We start from the raw sequence: 24,901 nt of genomic DNA, 5'->3' as shown, positions 1-24,901 counted from the left end.
TCCCAACTTCTGATGTAATTAACTTGACATCTAACGTTAGATGCATTGATATAAAACCCCACTCTGGTTGCTTGTTTCGGGCGTGTAAATTGGCTCGCTGTACAGTAATGTAAGCTAGCTAACGTTAGCTACCAACGTTATAGGAGCTAGTTAGTTACAGCAGTTTGGAAGCTCGTTTTATAACACGACTGCGACAAACGAAATAGCGAAACACATAGCTAACTATATTTTTTTATTCGACAGCTAGTTGTGTAAATAGCCAGAACTCCTTAGTTCATCTGATAGCTTGCTAATTAGCTACGCTCGCTATAAACAGACAGTGTGGCTGACGAAGTTACAAACAGCTAGCCAGCTAACGACGTTAATTAGCCATTGTCAGCTAGTCCTCAACACGCAAACAAGTACTATAATCACATGGCTAAATGTCATACTGATTTATGTATTTTACCTTTTCGTCGACGTCTTTATTCTGCCGTTTATTTGTGGACTACAATTTCATTTACGATAGCTGAGACTGTAGTTTCCGTAATGTCGTCACTTCCGCAACGTATTTTTTATTTTTTTATCCACTTGGGTGAGTTAAACTGTCATTACACTCCTTGCCACGCTAAACATCTTTGGCATATGACAGGGACTACAAGGAGTGGAATGTTTGTTAGATTAACAGACTGGTACTCAGGCTAAGGGAGACCCAGGTAGGCTAACAGGTGAGGTGAAATATAATACAAGTTTACAGATCTCTCACAGTAAGTTTTTGACTTTTAAATGAATGATACACTGATTATACTAAACGGTAGGCACCACCTTCCTAATATTGAGTTGCACCCCCCTTTTGCCCTCAGAACAGGCTCAATTTATATAAATATAAATATAAATGGACTCTACAAGGTGTCAAAAGCATTCTACGGGGATGCTGAACCATGTTGACTCCAATGCTTCCAACAGTTGTGTCAAGTTGGCTGGATGTCCTTTGGGTGGTGGACCATTCTTGATACACTCAGGAAACTTTTGAGGTCCCGTTCAAAAGCACTTAAATATTTTGTCTTGCCCATTCACCCCCTGAATGGCGCACACACAATCCATGTCTCAAGGCTTACAAATCCTTCTTTAACCTGTCTCCTCCCCTTCATCTATACTGATTGAAGTTTATTTAACTAGTGACATCAATAAGGGATCATAGCTTTCACCTGGTCAGTCTGTCATGGAAAGAGAAACTGTTCGTAATGTTTTGTATACTCAGTGTATATTCCCATTGATTCTTGAAAAATACTATTTATTAGTCTTCTAATCATGATACTGCAGTATTTGGTCCATTACTTAGAGACCTTGACTTTTTTCAACCTACATGAAATGTGGCAATACAAGATGCAGGATTGATTTAAACAACAGTGCCATAAGTCCAGATGTCTGTATCCCACTCATCAGGGAAGGGGAATTAAAGTCAGGACATAGATTCTGTTATATTTGTTACTTTATTTATTCGCAGTCTGTGGTCAGTGCATCTGACAGATATACATTTCAGATTTATTTACAGCAGGTCGATGAAAGTAGAATCTGTCCCTCATTGAGACATTTTAATATTGTGTTAATTTACGTAAAATAACACAACTATTTATATTCAAGCGCACCATAGGGATAGTGCAGTTGACTGGGGTTTCATGAATATGTGTGTTACTGTCTGTGTAGGTGAGTTTTTGTATAAAGCTGTTGAGGGGTTGGCTGAGATGGTTAAGCTGTTTGGAGGTTTTGAAGACATCTGTATGTGTGGGAGAATCATTGTGTGTCCGTGCTTTTCTTTTTGTGTGAATTAGTGCATTCACTAGCAGTGAGGTAATGCACCAACTGAATCAACAAGAGCCATATAAAAGTGCCATATCTGATATTAACCGTATTAAATACATCATCTTAGCTTTTTAATGCACACCAAGTAACATGGCTTCACCATAAAAGTTAATTGCATCTGATATTTGAGTGCTAATTTCACTCTTGAAAAGTTCACCCAATTAGCACTTATGATTAGCGTTCCTTAGCTGGTACTGTTGATGTCAAATCAAACAAATCCAATATATTCAATGATCAGGTCCATCCTTAAATTCTAGATAATCTACTTTGTACATTTGATCCATAAACACACATATACACACACCTCATACAATCACAAACACTCACACACACCTATACGTATTGTATACTTATATCATGCCCTTATATCAATTAAGTTGTCCACTGAATCCAGGAAGCCATTTAACCCAGCTTGCTGGTATATCCACCTTTGATGAATCCAAAGTAAATGGCCATTGGCTTGATTGGTCATTGTGCTACCCGCCCAAGCCACAACCAACACCATCCTACATATTAATCTGTTTCTGCATTACTCAATGAGGCTGATGCGCACTCAACAACAATAAGCAAAGCCACCATCTCCATTTCTGGTAGGCTTGCCTCTCCTGTGTACAGTATGTCCATGTCTCTCTATCATTTGAGGAGTGAGATATCATCAGCAAAGTCCCCAAATCCAGGTGGGCGAAGGCAGCGGGAAAAGCGCCACTGGCACACCATAAGGCACAATGGCAGCATGAAGAGGGCACAGATGCCTGCCATGATGTAGGCAATGGTCATGAGGGTGGACTCGTCCGTCTGCGGGATGTTGTAGCCGCAGTCCTCCAGGTCCACGCCATGGTATGGCCCCTCAACGGACGCTGTGCGGAACTCATCGTGCACTGTGGCATAGAAATACACCTAGATCAGCAACATACAAACATACAGGCACACACATAGTGTTGTACAACTAACCTTGTGGGGACACACAATTCAGTCCCATTCAAAATCCTATTTTCCCTAACCTGTACCCTAACCTTAACCCTAGCTTCAACCCTAATCCTAAAACTAACCCTAGCTCCTTAACCTAATTCTAACCCTAACACTAATTCTAACCTTAACCCTAAACCCCCTAGAAACAGAATTTGACCTTTTGGGGACCAACAAAATGTTCCCACAAGTATAGTTAAACACGTCCACACACACACACACACACACACACACACACACACACACACACACACACACACACACACACACACACACACACACACACACACACAAATCCTTCTTTAACCTGTCTCCTCCCCCTCATCTACACTGATTGAAGTGGATTTAACAAGTGACATCAATAAGTGATCACCTGGTCAGTCTATGTCATAGAAAGAGCAGGTGTTCATAATGTTTTGTTTACATATTTGTTATGTTACAGCCCTATTCTAAAATGTTCCTCGTAAATCTACACACAATACCCCATAATGACAAAACAAAAACATTTTATTTTTTTTGTGCAAGTTTATAAAATAAAAACTGAAATATCACGTTTACATAAGTATTCAGACCCGTTACTCAGTACTTTGTTGAAGCACCTTTGGTAGCGATTACAGCCTCGAGTCTTCTTGGGTATGACTTATTGTGTATGACGCTACAAGCTTGGCACACCTGCATTTGGAGAGTTTCTCCCATTATTCTCTGCAGATCCTCTCAAGCTCTGTCAGGTTTAATGGGGAGCGTCGCTGCACAGCTATTTTCAGGTCTCTCCGGAGATGTCCGATCGGGTTCAAGTCCGGGCTCCAGCTGGGCCCCTCAAGGACATTGAGACTTGTCCCGAAGCCACTCCTGTGTTGTCTTGGCTGTGTGCTTTGGGTCGTTGTCCGGTTGGAAGGTGAACCTTCGCCCCAGTCTGAGGTCCTGAGCAGGTTTTCATCAAGGATCTCTCTGTACTTTGCTCCGTTAATCTTTCCCTCAAACCTGAATAGTCTCCCAGTCCCTGCCGCTGAAAAACATCCCCACAGCATGATGCTGCCACCACCATGCTTCACCGTAGGGATGGTGCCAGGTTTCCTCCAGACGTGACGCTTGGCATTCAAGCCAAAGAGTTCAATCTTGGTTTCATCAGAACAGAGAATCTTGTTTCTCATGGTCTGCGAGTCTTTAGGTGCCTTTTGGCAAACTCCAAGCGGGCTGTCATGTGCCTTTTACTGTGGAGTGGCTTCCGTCTAGCCACTCTACCATAAAGGCCTGATTGGTGGTGCTGCAGAAATGGTTGTCCTTCTGGAAGGTTCTCCCATCTCCACAGAGGAATTCTAGAGCTTTGTCAGGGTGACCATTAGGTTCTTGGTCACCTCCCTGGCCAAGGCCCTTCTCCACCGATTACTCAGTTTGGCCAGGCGGCCAGCCCTAGGAAGATTCTTGGTGGTTCCAAACTTCTTCCATTTAAGAATGATGGAGGCCACTGTGTCCTTGGGGACCTTCAATGCTGCAGAATTGTTTTGGTACCCTTCCCCAGATCTGTGCCTCGACACAATCCTGTCTCGGAGCTCTACAGACAATTCCTACGACCTCATGGCTTGTTTTTTTCTCTGACATGCACTGTCAACTGTGGGACGTTATATAGACAGGTGTGTGGCTTTCCAAATCATGTCCAATCAATTGAATTTACCACAGGTGGACTCCAGTCAAGTTGTAGAAACATCTTAAGGATGATCAATGGAAACTGATCATATCAATGAGCTCAATATCCAGTTTAATAGCAAAAGCTAAATTAGGTATTTCTGTTTTTTATTTTTAATACATTTGCAAAAATGTCTAAAAACCTGTTTTTGCTTTGTCATTATTGGGTATTGTGTGTAGATTGATGAGAAAAAAAATATTTGATACATTTTAGAATAAGGCTGTAACGTAACAAAATGTGGAAAAAGTAAAGGGGTCTGAATACTTTCCGAATGCACTTCTCATAGTCCCTCCGTTGCCCCCCTCACCATGGCAGGTGCTGACGGCAAATCCAATGCGTTTCCTCTGGCGGTCGAACACCACATAGAATCCCTCCATGATGACGGCACCCATGACGGTGCCCGTGCTGGACTGGGACACGGCAAACTTATAGCAGTCCTCCTGGGCAGAGGCCACGTCCTCCACAGGTCGCAGGTACTGCTGCAGGGGGACAAAGAAACAGTGGACATCAGTCAGCAGAGAACACCTACAATGGATGGTACATCAAATACTCTCTGTAGTTCTTCACACATCAAAATTGAATAAAAAGTTAAAGGAGTTTAAGAGAGGATCATCACTACCTCATTGAATTGATTAACTGAATAATGAAGACCTATTGTATTCAATGACAGGTAAGTACACAGACAGACACTGTTACCTGTGGGAGAATGGAGATGCGGAAGGACTGGTTGCGGTTCTCACTCATTAGGTAGAGCGAGATGACAGGGAAGATGTGCCACGGGGTGGTGCCAGCCTGCCAGCACACCAGTTGCTCCCCCAACCAGAACCCAGAGGGAAACTGCTCTGTCTGATAGGGAGACATGGGGTTTGTGTATGTTTGTGCGCATGAGCGTGTGTGTGCGTGTGTTTGGGAGAGAAGGGTAGAAAGAATATTTAGCAATTGCAGAAACTAGAGAAAGATTATAGCTATGAAACTATTACAGACATTAGACCTGACAAAAGGGATTTCACATGACACTAGCTGAAACTGGCAGCTAGAAAGAAGAGAGAGATCAAAACAACAGAGACAGAGATATGGGGAGCGAGAGAGAGATGAGAAGAGGTATGAGGAGGGACTCACAGACGAGGCTGCCTCGATGGCCTTCACGGCTGCCTGGAACACTTTGCGAGGGAGCCGGAGGTTAGTGGTGCCACTGTCCACAATGCTCTTATCATAGTTGTACTGATAGAGACACAAGCCAAGAGAAAGGAAGCAAATTGTCATTATTTATTCACTGTCACTTACTGCACCATTATTAGGGATAAAAGGTAAACAACAGACAGATATTCAGGGTTAACTAAAGAGAATCCAGGAGCAAACAAAAGATAAAAAGAGAAGGGGCCACCCATACTTAATATGTAATCACACATGCCTATAAGTCGCTTTGGATAAAAGGGTCTGCTAAAGAGCATATATTATATGAATATAATAAAGAGAAAGTGGAACGATATAGGGAGGAAAATGTTGATTAAAGGTTGATCAGAAAAACACACAGTATCTCACCTCCTTGCAGTCCATATTGAGATCCTGACCATTGACCTCAATGCGCACAATGATGACCTCATAATACCACTCCCGGCGGATCGGGGTGTACCACAGGTCCCCAACATAGAGAGAAGAATCCACTCCACCAATGATCTAAGAAAACAGCAATCAAACAGTATCATAGGCTGGGTCCAAACTCTCAACACAATTTTCATCTCATATTGCCTTTGTAATACCGATTATAGCTAAACAATACCGACCTGCCTGCCTGCCTGGCACATACTGTACAATCTCTATGTATAACCCTCTTGGTTACACTAACACAACACACCGCTTCTGTGTATTTCCCTCAAACAGAAAATGTGTCTGTGCCTTTTCCTATCTACTGTATGTCTATTCTCTCTCACCATGCTGCCACCCACGGTGGCACTGCCCAGGCTGTAGTTCTGGGTGAACCCTGCGCCACACATCTGCAGGGAGAACAGGTTGGGCACGGGGGTCTGCCGCACCAGTGAGTCAAAGAAAGGCTCCAGTGTCTCATCAGGCTAAACAGAGGGGGTGGGGTGGGGATTTAGAAAGGATTTAAAGATGGGAAAAGGATAGCTATATTAAAGTGATTATTTTAGCCATCTTGTTGACAGCAAGCCTAAATTGACATTGTATCTTAACAAATCCATCACTGTGCATTTTCCACATTACTGTATAGCGCTGGCTCTCCACCCTCACCAGTGACCCTCTAGCTGCTCCCTCCCTCCCTCCCTCCCTCCCTCCCTCCCTCCCTCCCTCCCTCCCTCCCTCCCTCCCTCCCTCCCTCCCTCCCTCCCAGGCAATCTCTGCTCAGCCCTCTCTCTTTCCTTCTCTCTCCCTCCCTCTCCATCTCCCTCAAGCCCATCTCACCCATGTGTTTTCAACCCAGCCCATTTCCCTCCCTCTCTCTTCCCCTCTCTCACCCGGGCGATCTCGGCGTAGGCAAGGCCCAGGATGCCCTCCCAGTTGGATCCGTTGATGAAGAAGCGGTCCGACTGGGTAATGGCAGCGATGTTGGCACGGAGCGAGGCGTTGGGGCCATGCGGCACAGACACCAGGTCAGTGCCCAGCTCACCCTCCCAGCGGCCCTGGGTGTAAGGTACATAGACACTGCGCCCAAGGTCGCGGTAGGATTTAGACCTATGAACAACAGGGGAGAAAAGGTGCTTACTGTATAAGTCCACCAAGGGAAGTGTGTGCAGTGCCATCTAAAAGGGAGAGATTCCACTGAGATTCACTGTTCAATGGGATTCATATTTAATATCATATTTAAAGGGATAGTTTACTCGACAAAAATATTTTTGTATTTTGTCCATCAGTCCACTGTTGATATGGTCCCAAAGCATTGTGCATGTCAGCAGTAAAGTTTTCAAGATGGAGCACTTTCAGTGTATCGTAATAAGATCCCATGGTACTCACAGTGAGCGATGGTAGTATCTGCAGAGGAAAGGGTGAGCAGCTGCCCCAACTGCAAAGTTACTGCTGCCTGTGTCCACCAGAATATTCAACTGATTCCCAAACACACAAACACAACATAGTTGTCATTGTTATGAAACCATATTACATATTCACTGGGCATTTTTCCAATGCTAGGCCTATATACTGTAACAGGTATACAGTTGAAGTCGGAAGTTTACATACACTTAGGTTGGAGTCATTTAAACTCGTTTTTCAACCACTCCACAAATTTCTTGTTAACAAACTATAGTTTTGGCAAGTCGGTTAGGACATCTACTTTGTGCATGACACAAGTAATTTTCCCAACAATTATTTCCATACAGATTATTTCACTTATAATTCACTGTATCACAATTCCAGTGGGTAAGAAGTTTACATACACTAAGTTGACTGTGCCTTTAAACAGCTTGGAAAATTCCAGAAAATGATGTCATGGCTTTAGAAGCTTCTGATAGGCTAATTGACATCATTTGAGTCAATTGGAGGTGTACCTGTGGATGTATTTCAAGGCCTACCTTCAAACTCAGTGATTCTTTGCTTGACATCATGGGAAAATCAAAAGAAATCTGCAAAGACCTCAGAAAAGTCTGGTTCATCCTTGGGAGCAATTTCCAAATGCCTGAAGGTACCATGTTCATCTGTACAAACAATAGTACGCAAGTATAAACACCATGGGACCATGCAGCCATCATGCCGCTCAGGAAGGAGACGCGTTCTGTCTCCTAGAGATGAACGTACTTTGGTGCAAAAAGTGCAAATCAATCCCAGAACAACATCAAAGGAACGTGTGAAGATGCTGGAGGAAACAGGTACAAAAGTATCTACAGTGAGGGAAAAAGTATTTGATCCCCTGCTGATTTTGTACGTTTGCCCACGCAAATCAATTTATAACATTTTTGACATGGTTTTTCTGGATTTTTTTGTTGTTATTCTCTCACTGTTCAAATAAACCTACCATTAAAATTATAGACTGATCATTTCTTTGTCAGTGGGCAAACGCTCAAAATCAGCAGGGGATCAAATATTTTTTTCCCTCACTGTATGTCCACAGTAAAACGAGTCCTATATCGACATAACCTGAAAGGCCGCTCAGCAAGGAAAAGCCACTGCTCCAAAACCGCCATAAAAAAGCCAGACTACGGTTTGCAACTGCACGTGGGGACAAAGATCGTACTTTTTGGAGAAATGTCCTCTGGTCTGATGAAACAAAAATAGAATTGTTTGGCCATAATGACCATCGTTATGTTTGGAGGAAAAAGGGGGAGGCTTACAAGCCGAAGAACACCATCCCAACCGTGAAGCACGGGGTGGCAGCATCATGTTGTGGGGGTGCTTTGCTGCAGGAGGGACTGGTGCACTTCACAAACTAGATGGCATCATGAGGTAGGAAAAGTATGTGGATATATTGAAGCAACATCTCAAGACATCAGTCAGGAAGTTAAAGCTTGGTCGCAAATGGGTCTTCCAAATGGACAATGACCCCAAGCATACTTCCAAAGTTGTGAAGTTGTGGCAAAATGGCTTAAAGACAACAAAGTCAAGGTATTGGAGTGGCCATCACAAAGCCCTGACTTCAATCCTGTAGAAAATCTGTGGGCAGAACTGAAAAAGCATGTGCGAGCAAGGAGGCCTACAAACCTGACTCAGTTACACCAGCTGTGTCAGGAGGAATGGGCCAAAATTCACCCAATTTATTGTGGGAAGCTTGTGGAAGGCTACCTGACACGTTTGACCCAAGTTAAACAATTTAAAGGCAATGCACCAAATACTAATTGAGTGTATGTAAACTTCTGACCCACTGGGAATGTGATGAAAGAAATAAAAGCTGAAATTAATCATTCGCTCTATTATTATTCTGACATTTCACTAAGACAGGGAATTTTTACTAGGATTAAATGTCAGGAATTGTGAAAAACGGAGTTTAAATGTATATGGCTAAGGTGTATGTAATCTTTTGACTTCAACTGTATGTGGTATATGTAGGTGTTTGCGTTCTTGCGTCTTCCAGGGTTAAAGGACAGAATACACTGAAATACACTACCTCTGTTACCCTGGAGACAGCCATGCCTATTCATAAAACAATTCCCTGCAGCTGCTGCTAAAAACACTTCTTCTTTTCAGCCATTTAGTCACTTTCTCTCACTCTCTCATCTCCTGGCGTTATGTTACTCACAGTTGCTATGTATTGTTTTTATTATGCTCCAAATGTCCTTCTCTTTTCCTTTTCCATTGCATCCAACCCCTAGGCTGTTCTCGGATTCCCCTCTGTCTCTGTTTCTCTCTCTCTGTCTACCTCCTTCCCTCTCCTTTCAGTGTGAGTATCATATTTTGCGCAGTCAGTGAGTCAATCAGACTGGCAGCCATGTTTTGTCTCTCTGGTGACCAGAAGGACCCTGATCAATAATAGATCCTGCTCCTGAAATATCCAGGGATGCATCCCTACCAGGCACCCTATTCCCTATATAGTGCACTACTTCTGACCAAAACCCATAGGGTGCTATTTGGGACACAGTCCAGAAACGTTCTTCTTCTCCATGGCAGAGCCAAGAGCCTCAGGGACTGTGTGCCTGGAAGAACCCCCAGCCTGTTGCCTTAGTCTCTCACCTGGTCCCACACACACTCTCCCGCCAACACCAACATGTCACTTGAAACACACTCATCACACGCACCCGGCTGTTCCATAACATATCCATGTCATCTTCTAACGCTCTCTCACAGGGGTGTCAACACAAACTATTTAAAATAGGCTACTAAAATAAAACATTTAAAAAACGATAAAAATTCAAATGCAGTTTAGCTGAACTACAAGGGCTGACTTTAGGACCATGCAGACACCTGGGAGCAGGAGGGAAGGCTTTTTGTTTGGCTGGCTGGATTTATGCAGAGCGTATCACGCAGCTGCAGGGAACAGCACAACTTTTTCTCAACACAGTGCAGAGGTAAAGATGGTTGTAGTAGATGGCTTTGGCTAGGCAACTGCTGATTGACTTGACATGAAACTAAACTAGAGTTTTAATCTCGGTGCTGAGCCAGTGCGTAGCAGCTAATTCTTGTATGATGTGTTTGTAGCACCTGAGGAGTGCTGGTGGCACCTTAATTGGGGAGAATGGACTTGTGGTAATGGCTGAAGCAGAATCAGTGGAATGGTATCAAATTCATCAAACACATGGATGCCATTCCATATGCTCCGATCCAGCTATTAAAATGAGACGTCCTCGCCTCAGCAGCCTCCACTGGTTTCTAGAACGTTCAGTCCCCTATTGACAGAGGTGGATGAAGCTACAGCAACAAGCTGATCATGTCTGGAGTCATTTTAGCTTGTTTTTGCTGTGCTCCAAATAGTATTTTAGCGTTTTTTAAATTGTGATGCAATACAGTAGATGAGCTTCAATTTTCTAAACATTTCTTGGAGGAGAATGTCCCTCTGCCATCCATTCCCTGGGTTTAGCTGGAACTACACCCCTGCCCTAACACCACACCACATTCACCCCTCCACACACATCAAAACACCAAGCCATGCATTGCAATGAATTGTTGGGGAAACACAAATCAAATTTAAATAAATTAGGGTTACTAGGGAGATTATGCATAACAGTCTGTGTGGACCCATTTGCATGTTATATGATATTGAAATAAATAAAGGTAAACCTTAGCATTACTGTAAAGAGTGATTTAACTTTAACCTGCATAAACTCTCCCTCGGTCAGCCTCTTGGCATGCTCTCTTCCTTTCACTCTCTGATTGTAGTGTAGAGGGTGTATTTTGGTGAGGAATACGCTGACGCCTCACAATTGATCTGTCCTGCCCGCATCCTGCTTCCCTTCACACACACCACCCGAGACGCCTGGTCGGCTGCATCCTGACACACACACAACTCGGACCTGCTACACTTCCTGTTTCTAGCAGAAGTCTAGAATCCCTGTCGCAACCTCATCTATTATTTTAGAAGATATTATATCAGGAGCCTTAGGTATGTAGCGTCTCAGACTAGGAGTGCTGATTTAGGATCAGTTTAGCCTTTTAGATCCCAATTAATAGGATTAGATGGACAGGGGGACCTGATCCTAGATCAGCACTTCTACACTGTGACAATTGATACATAGAGTTTACATCTTGAAGTTACTGTAACAGTCACACATTTGAGTCTTATAGTAGTCTATTCAGCCTTTTGTGGCAAATGTTTGGTTTGTATTACTGTATCAAAGCAATATGGTAATAGAATTCCCTTCTATTACATGAGGGAAATATTTTGTTATGTTTCTTTTAGTGCGTCGTATACATAGTTATTAATACTGGATCAATCTCTATGGTTGTATTTATATCAATGTTTCTATACTTAACAAAAATATAAATGCAACATATAAAGTGTTGGTCCCATGTTTCATGAGCTGAAATAAAAGATCCCTGAAATTTTCCATACACACAAAAAGCTTATTTTTCTCAAATTGTGTGCACAAATTTCTTTACATCCCTGTTAGTGAGCATTTATGCTTTGCCAAGATAACCCATCCACCTGACAAGTGTGGCATATCAAGGAGCTGATTAAACAGCATGATCATTACACACGTGCACCTTGTGCTGGGGACAATAAAAGGCCAAATGTGCAGTTTTGTCACACAACACAATGCCACAGAGTATTTCTGTCTGTAATAAAGCCCTTTGGGGGGAAAAACTAATTCTGATTGGCTGAGACTGGCTCCCCAGTGGGTGGGCCTGGCTCCCAAGTGGCCCAATGCCAATTGACTGATTTCCTTATATGAACTGTAACTCAGTAAAACCGTTGAAATTGTTGCATGTTGCGTTTATATTTTTGTTCAGTATAAATGTTAGTGAGTGGATGGAAGCCAGTGATGGTTTATCCTCCTAGTGGCACAATGGGAGTGTCCTAGGCAGGGCATAACATTGGCTCTGTCACACAGTAATCCCTGTGGTGTGCCAGTCTGTACCCTGCAGCTGCTTAGCTGCACCACATTGGTAATTATCTCCCCTCTCTCTCTGCAGAATTAAAGGCTTCATTCTCTCCTTCTTTCTCCCTTCTCTCACATGCAAGAACAGAGACACACACATTTATTCTTGTTGTTCTTCTTCGTCACCATCTGTCATTTTAGAGGCCAGGTTACCAAGGTTTACCAAGGCCAGTGTTTATTAATTCTGGTCCTGGGGACCCAAAGGGGTGCACATTTTAGTTTTTGCCCTACAATTAAACACCTGCTTCCACTAATCAAAGGTTTGATAGGAGGTTAGGTTTGACGTGCCACAATGCAGAGGATATAGGGCACAGGTGAGCAAAATGTCATACAGGATCAACTGAATGGGCGCGTCAATGACAGAGTGAGAGAGAGAGACAAAGTAAGACAAAAATAATGGTGTTCCAAAAAAGGTCCAGTTGTCAGGACTACTAATACAAATTCCATCTAGACACCGTTGCCCTAGAGCACACAAATAACTATACATACCTCAGCCTAAACATCAGCGCCACAGGTAACTTCCACAAACCTGTGAACAATCTGAGAGACAAGGCAAGAAGGGCCTTCTACGCCATCAAAAGGAACATGAAATATGACATACCAATTAGGATCTGGCTAAAAATACTTGAATCATTATATAAAAAAAAACATTGCCCTTCATGGTTGTGAGGTCTGGGGTTCCGCTCACCAACCAAGAATTCACAAAATGGGACAAACACCAAATTGAGATTGCATGCTGAATTCGGCAAAAATGTCCTCTGTGTACAACGGAAAACACCAAAGAATCCATGCAGAGCAGAATTAGGCCGATACACGCTAATGATCAAAATCCAGAAGAGTCATTCAATTCTACAACCACTTAAAAGGAAGCAATTCCCAAACCCTCCATAACAAAAAGCCATCACCTACAGAGAGATAAACCTGGAGAAGAGTCCCCTAAGCATATTTCCCTCAGATTATACAGACCAACAAAGGATTCGAAAACAAATCAATTGGGTGAAATACCAGTGTACCATCACAACAGCATGATTTGTGACCTGTTGCAGAAAAGGGAAACCAGAGAAGAACAAACACCAATGTAAATACAACCTATATCTATGTTCATGTATTTTCCCTTTTGTACTTGAACTATTTGCACATAGTTACAACACTGTATATAGATATAATATGACATTTGAAATGTCTCTATTCCTTTGGAACTTTTGTGAGTGTAATGTTTACTGTTAATTTTGTATTGTTTATTTCACTTTTCTTTATTATCTATTTCACTTGATTTGGCAATGTAAACATATGTTTCCCAAATACAGCCATTTGAATTGAATTGAGAGGGGGGGAGAGAGTGTGTCACCTTTTGTGGCGGTGAACCCACTGCCATCTCCACGTAGTAGCCCTGTCCGGATTTCCCACGAAGGTTGTCGATCATGTCCACGAAATTGATGCCACCGACCCCTCTGCCCCTCCGCGCTGCCCTCGAAGAGCGGTGCCGGGACAAATGCGGGGGTTGGGGCTCGGAGAGAGGGCCCTGTCGCAGTGGGAAGTGAATAGCCAGTGGGCCTGAGGTGTTTGATTCAATTTCAGCCTCGTTGGTGCCAAAGCTGACACCCACAAATAGGCAGACAATCGTCCATAAAAATACCATCCATCGAGGACAGAGTGCCTCCATTTTGAAATGTTATTTTAGCCTATATATTTTAAGACCCTTAATTTGCGCACTCGACCGTCTCCTTTCAGTTTGGTATCATTAGAAATGCTGCAGAACTGTTGTTTATTGCACCAAGATCAAACGCTGATGCTACAAAAATTGGCAGTTGCAGCCATAATGTAATAGTCTTGACATCTTTATTAAAAGACAGCGGAGTCCACTTGATTTGAATATCTGTCCGTGTTTATAGATGGTGTGGTATCGAGCGCTTTGCTGAGGCGGCCGTACACCTTGTCCTCAATGTATGGAAGAAAAAAAACAATAATTTACAAAATCTTAGATAAACAACAGAAATATCCATGTGCCTATAGCTGTTGACAAAACAATCAAATTCAGTATAATGAAATCAACAACTGCGCAAGTAGGCTGATAGTAAAATAAATCATAAAACGCATGAATTAGAGGTTGTCCAAAAAGGCTGAGGTCCCAATATCAATAATCCAGAGGCCCGTTACCCGTACAATCATGGTTCTGTCACACCACCAAAAATCCCAGTCATATAGGCCACCATAATCCGCATCTCTCCTCTGTGCATTCTCTCCGCTACCTTCCCGCATTCACGCGCCTCCTCCATCAATTCTGCATCAGCTCGTAACAGAGCTGAGCATCTCCCTGCAAGCACAACCTCAGCACGGGGCATTGTGGGTATAGTAGTTTTTCTATTTATTCACGGGTAATAAAAGATAAAAGAGCCTTTAATAAAAATAGCCTTTAATAAAGGATAAAGTAAAAGAGCTCATTATTTTTGAATGGGTCTTTATTGACATAATTTGAATAATAATATTTTTCACTTTAAACAATTCATTTCCCTATACCCCCTTGTATGCTTCGTTTAAAAAGTAATATCTAAAATCATCAGCCCAAGATGAAACGATCATTGATTGATCTCATGATAGAACATTTTCACTTGGTTCCTTTGAGAAATAATGAGGAGAGACAGCCACATATTGATGGAGAATGTGGGCTACTGTAGGAAGATCTATAGTAATGGAACTACGGAAGAAATGTTATCGTATTATTAATATATGTAGTAGAAAGCGTTGAGTTAGAAGAAGCCTACATAACCAATCCATAAAGTAAAATTTAACATCCATATATTGCCAGCTATGTAAACTTTAACATTCATTTATCCTGCAATACATGTCTTTCAATTGGTAATATACATTTTTGTCTTCTTAAGTAATCAAAAAGTAACGGAATCTAATCAGATTACTTTACTGAGTTTGGGTAATCCAAAAGTTACGTAACTGATTACAATTTTGGACAGGTAACTTGTAACTGCAACAAATTATATTTAGAAAGTAACCTACCCAACCCTGTGTATTAAGGGCTGTATATTGCCTAAAACATGCTCAGTATTTCACTGTGACACAGATGTTTTGAGGGAGGAGGACAGGGAGATTCCTGGGTCTCAGTCGCTCACTTGATAGACTCTAGGTTCTGTGCTCACTGCTCTCCTGACGTACTGCCAAACTCATGGCTGCCCTCCTGTGGCTGCCAGGTGGGCAGAGAGTGAAGCAGGGGCCTGGCGCTGAGCTCCCTGAACACACAACGACACAGTCGCATTACAGTCAAAGAACAGTCAGGTAGAATTACAACAGGTTAAAAACATCAGTCACCATTTATCATATCATGTTATGCTTGGCCTTAATAACCAATGTCTTACTTTATCAAGCCTAATTTCTAATAATTTTTTACCTATATTTAACTAGACAAGTCAGTTAAGAACAAATTATTATTTTCAATGACAGCCTAGGAATAGTGGGTTAACTGCCTTGTTCAGGGGCAGAACGACAGATTTTTACCTTGTTTGAGTTTATTTTATTTTTACAGGGACAGTGCACCTTAATCAACGTTTCATTAAAAGTGCCGGTTTTAGCCAGTCGGCTAATTTTCAACCGCAGTCCCTGGGCAGGTTATTAAAAACAATTACAATATAGACAATCATTGAGCAGTGAGCACACGCAGAGCAACATAGGACAAGCAAAACATAGCATACAGACAGAGCAACAAGACAAAATCCATAAAAGCAACAAAGTGTTTCCACACCTCACAAGCTACAGATCAGGGATTTGATCTTGCCAACTTTCAGTCGCTAGTCCAACACTCTAACCACTAGGCTACTTGAGTGTCTGTTGTGTTGTCATATGTAGACGCCAGGGTCAAAGATCAGGTATCCTATTGCGATTGCTCCTTAACCTGAATCAGGTGATAAGAGCGATAAGGATGTACAATGGTGCAGTTATTATTTAATTGAGCGTTTCCATGGAACAATCTAGATTAGATATTAATTGTAGGATGGAAGCCACCTGAATCTGACAATCAGTTCTCAATGTCTGAATTTGGTTGTTGTACTTTGACTTTTAAGTTCAATGTATCACCAAAATGATTCTGAAATTCTAGACATTAACAAACAAATAACATGTTTATTTGTTTTACCAGGCGTCAGGATCAGTAGTTCGGAAGCCCTTTGCAAACAGGTTACTGGCTATCTTCAGCTGGAGAGAGAGAGAGAGAGAGAGAGAGAGAGAGAGAGAGAGAGAGAGAGAGAGAGAGAGAGAGAGAGAGAGATCCCTATTAGCTGACGCCTAATCTTATTGGGGTCCGACACATAACGAAAAATACATTACAAATACTTAACAATTTACATACATTTAAAAACATTAAAACATAGTGTGTCTGTGTATCTATCAGTTACACATACATGTCAGTATATACACACAAAAAAACAAAAAAACAGGTTTGAAACCAGGTTTGCTGTTCTCTTGCTCTATATGAGATGGAAGGGAGTTCCATGCACTCATGACTCTGTATACTACTATACATTTCCTTGAATTTGTTCTGGACCTGGGGACTGTGAAAAGACCCCTGGTGGCAAGTCTGGTGGGGTAAGTTTGTGTGTCCGTGCTGTATATAAATTGACTATGAAAACAGTTTGGAATTACCAATACATTGTTTCTTATAAAAACTTCTCTACAGTAGTAGAGAAGGTGAAAAGTTCCGGACATCACGGACAAACTGAAATGGTCCACCCACACAGACAGCGTGGTGAAAAAGGCGCAATAGTGCCTCTTCAACCTCAGGAGGCTGAAGAAATGTGTCTTGTCACCTAAAAGACTCACAAACTTTTACAGGCGCACAATCGAGGGGATCCTGTCGGGCTGTATCACCGCCTAGTACGGCAACTGCACCGCCCTCAGCCGCAAGGCTCTCCAGAGGGTAGTGCGGTCTGCACAACACATCCCCGGGGGCAAAATACCTGCCCTCCAGGACACCTACAGCATCCGATGTCACAGGAAGGCCTAAAAGATCATCAAGGACAACAACCACCCAAGCCACTGCCTGTTCACCCACTACCATCCAGAAGGCGAGGTCAGTACAGGTGCATCAAAGCTGGGACCGAGAGACTGAAAAACAGCTTCTATCTCAAGGCCATCAGACTGTTAAACAACCATCACTAAATCTCTGGCCATTTTAATTAATGGACTTAATAAAGGTATCACTAGTCACTTTAAATAACGGCACTTTAATAATGTTTACATACCCTACATTACTCATCTCATATGTATATACTGTACTCTATACCATCTACTGCATCTTGCCTATGCCGCGCAGCCATCACTCATCCATATATTTATATGTACATATTCTTATTCATCCCTTTACATTTGTGTGTATAAGGTATTGTTGTGAATTTATTAGATTACTTGTTAGATATTACTGCATTGTCAGAACTTGAAGCACAAGAATTTCTCTACACTCGCATGAACATCTGCTAACCATGTGTATGTGACAAATTAGATTTGATTTGATTTTATTAATTTTATTTTAGAGACGTTCAGGACCAGTTTATTACTGGCCACCCATTCTTAAACTGACATCAACTCTTTGTTTAGGGTTGCAGTGAATTCACTCACTAGCTCTGGTTGCTGACACGTATAGGGTTGAATCATCAACATACATGGTCACACAGGCTTTGTTTAATGCCAGCGGAAAGTCATTGGTAAAAATGTTAAGCACTTTACATGTTTCACATTAGAGAAGCTTCCATGAAAGAAAACCCCTCTGTGTTCTATTAGGTAAGTAGCTCTGAATCCACAGTATGGTAGAGGTTGTAAAGCTATACCACAAACGTTATGGTCAATCATTTCAAAGGCTGCACTGAAATCTAACAGTACAGCTCCGACAATCTTCTTATTATCGATTTCTTTCAACCAGCAACCAGTCATTTGTGAGTGCCCTTCTCTATAAGCATGCTGAAAGTCTGTTGTTAATTTGTTTACAGAGAAATAACATTGGATTTGGTCAAACACAGTTTTTCCTACAGTTTGCTAAGAGCTGGCAGCAAGCTGATTGGTCGGCTGTTAGAACCAGTGAAGACCACTTTACCATTCTTTGGTTGCGGAATGACTTTGGTTTCCCTCCAGGCCTTATGACAAACACTTTCCTCTAGACTCAGATTAAATATATGACAGATAGGATGTTTGTCATTATTGAGCGATAGAAAATATTTTTCCACCTCTCCCACACTTTTTCTCCCCAATTTTGTGGTATCCAATTGGTAGTTACAGTCTTGTCTCATCGCTGCAACCACTGTACGGAGTCGGGAGAGGCGAAGGTCGAGAGCCGTTCGTCCTCCGAAAAACAGCCCAACCAAGCCGCACTGCTTCTTGACACAAGGCCCACTTAACCCGGAAGCCAGCCACACCAATGTGTCGGTGGAAACACTGTACACCTTGTGACCATGTCAGCGTGCACTGTGCCCGGCCTGCCACAGGAGTCACTAGTGCGCGATGGGACAAGGACATCCCTTCCAGGCAAACACTCCCGTAACCCGGATGACACGGGGCCAATTGTACGCCGCCCCATGGGTCTCCCGATCGCGGCCAGCTGTGACAGAGCCTGGACTCGAACCCAGAATCTCTAGTGGCACAGCTAGCAATGCGATGCGGTGCCTTAGACCACTGTGTCACTAGGGAGGCCTGAATTTGTCTTTCTGCCCATAATTTCATTTAAAGTATTCAACAACAAAAAAATACCATCATCTTTATATCATTGATCTTAGCTTCATAATACAGTTTCTTCTTCTTTTTGTTGAGTTTAGCCTCATCATTTCTCAATTTGCGGTAAGTCAGCCAGTCAGATGTGCAGTCAGACTTATTAGCCACTCCTTTGCCCCATCTCTTTCAACCATACAGTTTTTCAATTCCTCATCAATTGATGGAGCCTTAACAATTCTAACACTTTCTTAACAGGTGCATGTTTATCAATAATTGAAAGAAGCAATTTCATAAAATCATCAAGCGTAGCATCTGGATGCTCTGTCACGACTTCCGCCGAAGTCGGGTCCTCTCCTTGTTCGGGCGGCGCTCGGCGTTGCCGATCTTCTAGCCATCATTGATCCACTTTTTATTTTCCATGTGTTTTGTCTTGTTTTTCCTCACACCTGGTTTCAATTCCCTCAATCCCTTGTTGTGTATTTAACCTGTTGGGGGTAGGGGGCAGTATTTGCACGGCCGGATAAAAAACGTACCCGATTTAATCTGGTTATTACTACTGCCCAGAAACTAGAATATGCATATAATTATTGGCTTTGGATAGAGAACACCCTAAAGTTTCTAAAACTGTTTGAATGGTGTCTGTGAGTATAACAGAACTCATATGGCAGGCAAAAACCTGAGAAGATTCCTTACAGGAAGTGACCTGTCTGACAAGTTCTTGTTCTTCTTGGCTCTCTTTAATGAAAACTGAGGATCTTTGCTGTAACGTGACACTTCCTACGGCTCCCATAGGCTCTCAGAAGGTGGGAAAAAGCTGAATGATGTAATTCCAGCCACTGGCTTAAAAACATTAGCGCTTTTGGTAAGTGCTCTATCAGAGGACAATGGGACGGAGGCGCGTGCACGAGTCGACCCCATGTTTTTATTTTCTCTCTCTCTCTCGACCTTTCCTGGTCGGAATATTATCGCTTTTTTACGAGAAAAATGGCATAAAAATTGATTTTAAACAGCGGTTGACATGCTTCGAAGTACGGTAATGGAATATTTAGAATTTTTTTGTCACGAAATGCGTCGTGCGTGTCACCCTTCTTTACCATTCGGATAGTGTCTTGAACGCACGAACAAAACAGAGGATATTTGAACATAACTATGGATTATTTTGAACCAAACCAACATTTGTTATTGAAGTAGAAGTCCTGGGAGTGCATTCTGACGAAGAACAGCAAAGATAATAACATTTTTCTTATAGTAGATCTGACTTTGGTGAGGGCTAAACTTGGTGGGTGTGTAAATAGCTAGCCCTGTGATGCCGGGCTATCTACTTAGAATATTGCAAAATGTGCTTTCACCGAAAAGCGGACATAGCGAGTGCATAGAGGAGTTCTGTATCTATAATTCTTAAAATAATTGTTATGTTTTTTGTGAACGTTTATCATGAGTAATTTAGTAAATTCACCGGAAGTTTGCGGGGGGTATGCTAGTTCTGAACGTCACATGCTAATGTAAAAAGCTGGTTTTTGATATAAATATGAACTTAATTGAACAAAACATGCATGTATTGTATAACATAATGTCCTAGGGTTGTCATCTGATGAAAATCATCAAAGGTTAGTGCTGCATTTAGCTGTGGTTTGGGTTTATGTGACATTATATGCTAGCTTGAAAAATGGGTGTCTGATTATTTCTGGCTGGGTACTCTGCTGACATAATCTAAAGTTTTGCTTTCGTTGTAAAGCCTTTTTGAAATCGGACAGTGTGGTTAGATTAACGAGAGTCTTGTCTTTAAAATGGTGTAAAATAGTCATATGTTTGAGAAATTGAAGTAATAGCATTTCTAAGGTATTTGAATAATGCGCCACGGGATTCAACTGGCTGTTGAGTAGGTGGGACGATTTCGTCCCGCCGACCCTAGAGAGGTTAACCCTCTGTTCCCCCCATGTCTTTGTGTGGGATTGTTTATTGTAAGTGCTTGTGCACGTGTTGATTGGTGCGCGACAGGTTTTTGTACCCATTTCTTGTTATTTTTATGCCGTTGGTTTTGCTATTAAACTGCTCCGGCTATTACCAAGTTCTGCTCTCCTGCGTCTGACTTCCCTGCCACCGGTTACACACCCCTTACAGAATCCCACACCGACTATATAAAGTCAGCAGGAGCAGGTGCCCCTGGAATAGGGGTGGAGGAGCGCGTCCGGGAGCATGCAGCGAAGCTCCACCATCTCGGCACCGCCATGGACCTCGTTGTCCAAACTATGGACCGCTGGGAGAGACAGGGAGTTCCTCCAGCGCCTCCACCAGCACAACCAGGGTCTCCACTACTCGCCCCCCCCTTCACCCAGTTCCAGTGGGATTCGTATCGCCCTTCCCCGGGTGCGGCACTGGACCATTTCGAGGATTTCACCCGCCGCTGTTTGCGCGAGGACATCCGTCGGGAGTTGGCCTGCAAGGACACCACCCTCACTTTCAACCAGCTGGTGGACCTGTCCATTCGGCTGGATAACCTGCTGGCCACCCAGATCGGGTTCTATCGGTTCCATCCCCCAGCACCGCCGCTCCGGTACCCATGGAGCTGGGAGGTGCTGTGCGTAGGGAGACTGGAAGAGGTTCCGGCTCGTGCACCATCTGTGGCCGCAGAGGTCACACTGCCGGTCGGTGCCGGGTTGGTTCCTCTGGGGATCGAGGCAGCAAGCAGGGCACTCTGGCATCATTCCAGGTGAGCCGGCACCCTTCTCACCCAGAGCCCTCTGTTGCACACATGTTTTTGTATGTTTCTTTCCCTGAGTTTTCACCGCATTCCCAGCATAAGGCGCTCGTTGATTCAGGTGCGGCTGGGAATTTTATAGACAGATCGTTCGTCCTTAGTTTAGGGATCCCCATTGTTCCCATGGCTGTGCCCTTCCCCGTTCACATCTTAGACAGTCAACCAGTAGGGTCAGGGTTGATTAGGGAGGCCACCGCTCCTCTGGGTATGGTGACGCAGGGGGGTCACAAGGAGAGAATTAGTCTCTTCCTCATTGACTCTCCTGCGTTTCCCGTGGTGCTAGTCCTACCCTGGTTAGCTTGTCATGACCCCACTGTTTCTTGGCAATGGAGGGCTCTCACGGGGTGGTCGCGAGAGTGCTCGGGGAGGTGTTTAGGGGTTTCCGTTGGTCCTACTACGGTGGAAAGTCCAGACCAGGTCTCCACTGTGCGCATTCCCCCAGAATATGGCTCTCGCCTTCTCCAAAAAGAAGGCGACTCAATTACCACCCCATCGATTGTGCGATAAATCTCCTGGTAGACGCTGCACTTCCCAGGAGTCACGTGTATCCCCTCTCATAGGCGGAGATGGCGGCAATGGAAACATATGTCTCTGAATCTCTGCGTCAGGGGTACATTCGGTCCTCCACTTCACCTGCCTCCTCGAGTTTCTCTTTCGTGAAGAAGAAGGAGGGAGGTCTGCGCCCGTGTATTGACTACCGAGGCCTAAATCAGATCACGGTGAGGTACATTTACCCGCTACCTCTTATCGCCACGGTGATTGAGTCAATGCACGGGGCGCGCTTCTTCACCAAACTAGATCTCAGGAGTGCTTACAACCTGGTGCGTATCCGGGAGGGAGACGAGTGGAAGACAGCGTTCAGTACGACCTCAGGGCATTATGAGTACCTCGTCATGCCGTACGGGTTGATGAATGCTCCATCAGTCTTCCAAGCCTTTGTAGATGAGATTTTCAGGGACCTACACGGGCAGGGTGTAGTGGTGTATATTGATGACTTTCTGATATACTCCGCTACACGCGCCAAGCATGTGTCCCTCGTGCACAGGGTGCTTGATCGACTGTTGGAGCATGACCTGTACGTCAAGGCTGAGAAATGCCTGTTCTTCCAGCAGTCCGTCTCCTTCCTAGGGTACCGCATTTCCACCTTAGGGGTGGAGATGGAGAGTGACCGCATTTTAGCCGTGCATAATTGGCCGACTCCCACCACAGTAAAGGAAGTGCAGCGGTTCCTAGGGTTTGCTAATTACTACCGGAGGTTTATCCGGGGTTTTGGTCAGGTAGCGGCTCCCATTACCTCACTGCTGAAGGGGGGATTGGTGTGACTGCAGTGGTCGGCTGAGGCGGACAGGGTTTTTGGTCACCTGAAGGCTCTGTTTACCTCGGCTCCCGTGCTGGCTCATCCGGATCCCTCTTTGGCGTTCATAGTGGAGGTGGACGCGTCCGAGGCTGGGATAGGAACTGTGCTCTCTCAGCGCTCGGGTACGCCACTGAAGCTCCGCACCTGTGCCTTCTTCTCGAAGAAGCTCAGCCCGGCGGAGCGAAAGTATGACATGGGGGACCGGGAGCTGTTGGCTGTCGTCAAGGCTCTGAAGGTGTGGAGACATTGGCTTGAGGGGGCTAAACACACTTTTCTCATCTGGACTGACCACCGCAATCTGGAGTACATCCGGCAGCGAGGAGACTGAACCCTCGCCAGGCAACGTGGGCCATGTTTTTCACCCGTTTTGTTTTTTCCCTTTCCTACAGACCAGGTTCCCAAAACGTGAAAGCACTGTCCCGACTGTATGACACAGAGGATCGGCCCATGGATCCCACTCCCATACTCCCGGCATCCTGACTGCTGGCGCCGGTAGTGTGGGAGCTGGACGCGGACATTGAACGGGCGTTACGTGCAGAGCCCGCTTCCCTCCAGTGTCCCGCTGGGTGTCTGTACGTTCCGTCTGCTGTCCGTTCCGTCTGCTCTCCTCTGGTCATCCTGGGATCGGTCGGACGGTGCACTGTTTGGTTGGGAAGTACTGGTGGCCTACCTTGGTCAAAGACGTGAGGGTTTATGTTGTGCGCCCAGTGTAAGGCTCCTAGGCACCTGCCCAGAGTGATGCTACACCCCTTACCCGTTCCACAGCGGCCTTGGTCGCACCTGTCGGTGGATTTTCTTACCGACCTCCCACCCTCACAGGGAAGCACCACGATCCTGGTTGTTGTGGATCGATTCTCTAAGTCCTGCCGTCTCCTCCCTCTGCCCGGTCTCCTTACGGCCCTACAGACTGCGGAGGCCTTTTTTACGTACGTCTTCCGGCACTACGGGGTGCCTGAGGATATAGTGTCTGATCGAGGTCCCCAGTTCATTTCAAGGGTCTGGAAGGCATTCAAGGAACGTCTGGGGGTCTCGATCAGCCTTACCTCAGGGTTTCATCCCGAGAGTAATGGGCAGGTGGAGAGAGTGAACAAGGATGTGGGCAGGTTTCTGTGGTCGTATTGCCAGGATCGGCCGGGGGAGTGGGCAGCGTTCGTGCCCTGGGCCGAGATGGCTCAGAACTCACTCCACCACTCCTCCACTCCTCCACTAACCTCTCCCCCTTCCAGTGCATACTGGGGTACCAGCCGGTTCTGGCACCTTGGCATCAGAGTCAGACTGAGGCTCCTACGGTGGACGACTGGTTCAGGCGCACGGAGGAGACATGGGACGCCGCCCATGTTCACCTCCAGTGGGCCGTGCTGTGCCAGAAAGCCAGTGCAGACCGTCACCGCAGTAAGGACTGGGTCTGGTTCTCGACCCTCCGCCTGCCCCTCCGCCTGCCCTGCCGGAAGCTGGGTCCGTGGTTTGTGGGGCCATTTAAAGTCCTGAGGAGAGTGAACGAGGTTCTTTATAGGTTACAGCTTCCCCCTGATTACAGTATTAACCCCTCATTCCATGTGTCTCTCCTCAGGCCGGTGGTGGTTGGCCCGCTCCAGGAGTCTGAGGTGCGGGAGGTT

At 44.5% G+C, this 24,901-nt stretch overlaps 2 protein-coding genes and 1 pseudogene across 3 annotated transcripts in view; all 3 read right to left on the bottom strand.

Moving 5' to 3' along the window:
• Nucleotides 1-581, bottom strand: part of LOC106612632 (proprotein convertase subtilisin/kexin type 7) — a 28,563-nt gene extending 27,982 nt beyond the window's left edge. For both annotated transcript variants that reach the window (XM_014213975.2, XM_014213977.2), the window contains exon 1: nucleotides 449-581. The gene's annotated coding sequence lies outside the window, so the exon portion shown is untranslated. The remainder of the gene's footprint in view (nucleotides 1-448) is intronic.
• Nucleotides 582-1,453: 872 nt separating this feature from the next.
• On the bottom strand, nucleotides 1,454-14,788 carry LOC106612634 (beta-secretase 1). Its single transcript, XM_014213980.2, has 9 exons — nucleotides 13,817-14,788; nucleotides 7,463-7,551; nucleotides 6,967-7,183; nucleotides 6,424-6,561; nucleotides 6,035-6,169; nucleotides 5,612-5,713; nucleotides 5,189-5,338; nucleotides 4,800-4,971; nucleotides 1,454-2,720 (listed from the first exon to the last, which is right to left on the bottom strand). The coding sequence occupies exons 1-9, from the start codon at nucleotides 14,129-14,131 to the stop codon at nucleotides 2,476-2,478; spliced, it is 1,563 nt and encodes a 520-aa protein (XP_014069455.1). The 5' UTR covers nucleotides 14,132-14,788; the 3' UTR covers nucleotides 1,454-2,475.
• A 1,575-nt stretch (nucleotides 14,789-16,363) lies between these two features.
• LOC106612526 (T-box transcription factor TBX1-like) overlaps nucleotides 16,364-24,901 on the bottom strand; it is an 11,355-nt pseudogene continuing 2,817 nt past the window's right edge.

Source organism: Salmo salar, chromosome ssa09, assembly GCF_905237065.1.
Source record: "Salmo salar chromosome ssa09, Ssal_v3.1, whole genome shotgun sequence".
NCBI classification, from domain to species: domain Eukaryota; kingdom Metazoa; phylum Chordata; class Actinopteri; order Salmoniformes; family Salmonidae; genus Salmo; species Salmo salar.
Note: the sequence above shows the minus strand (reverse complement) of the source record. Positions and strands in the feature narration are given on the sequence as shown.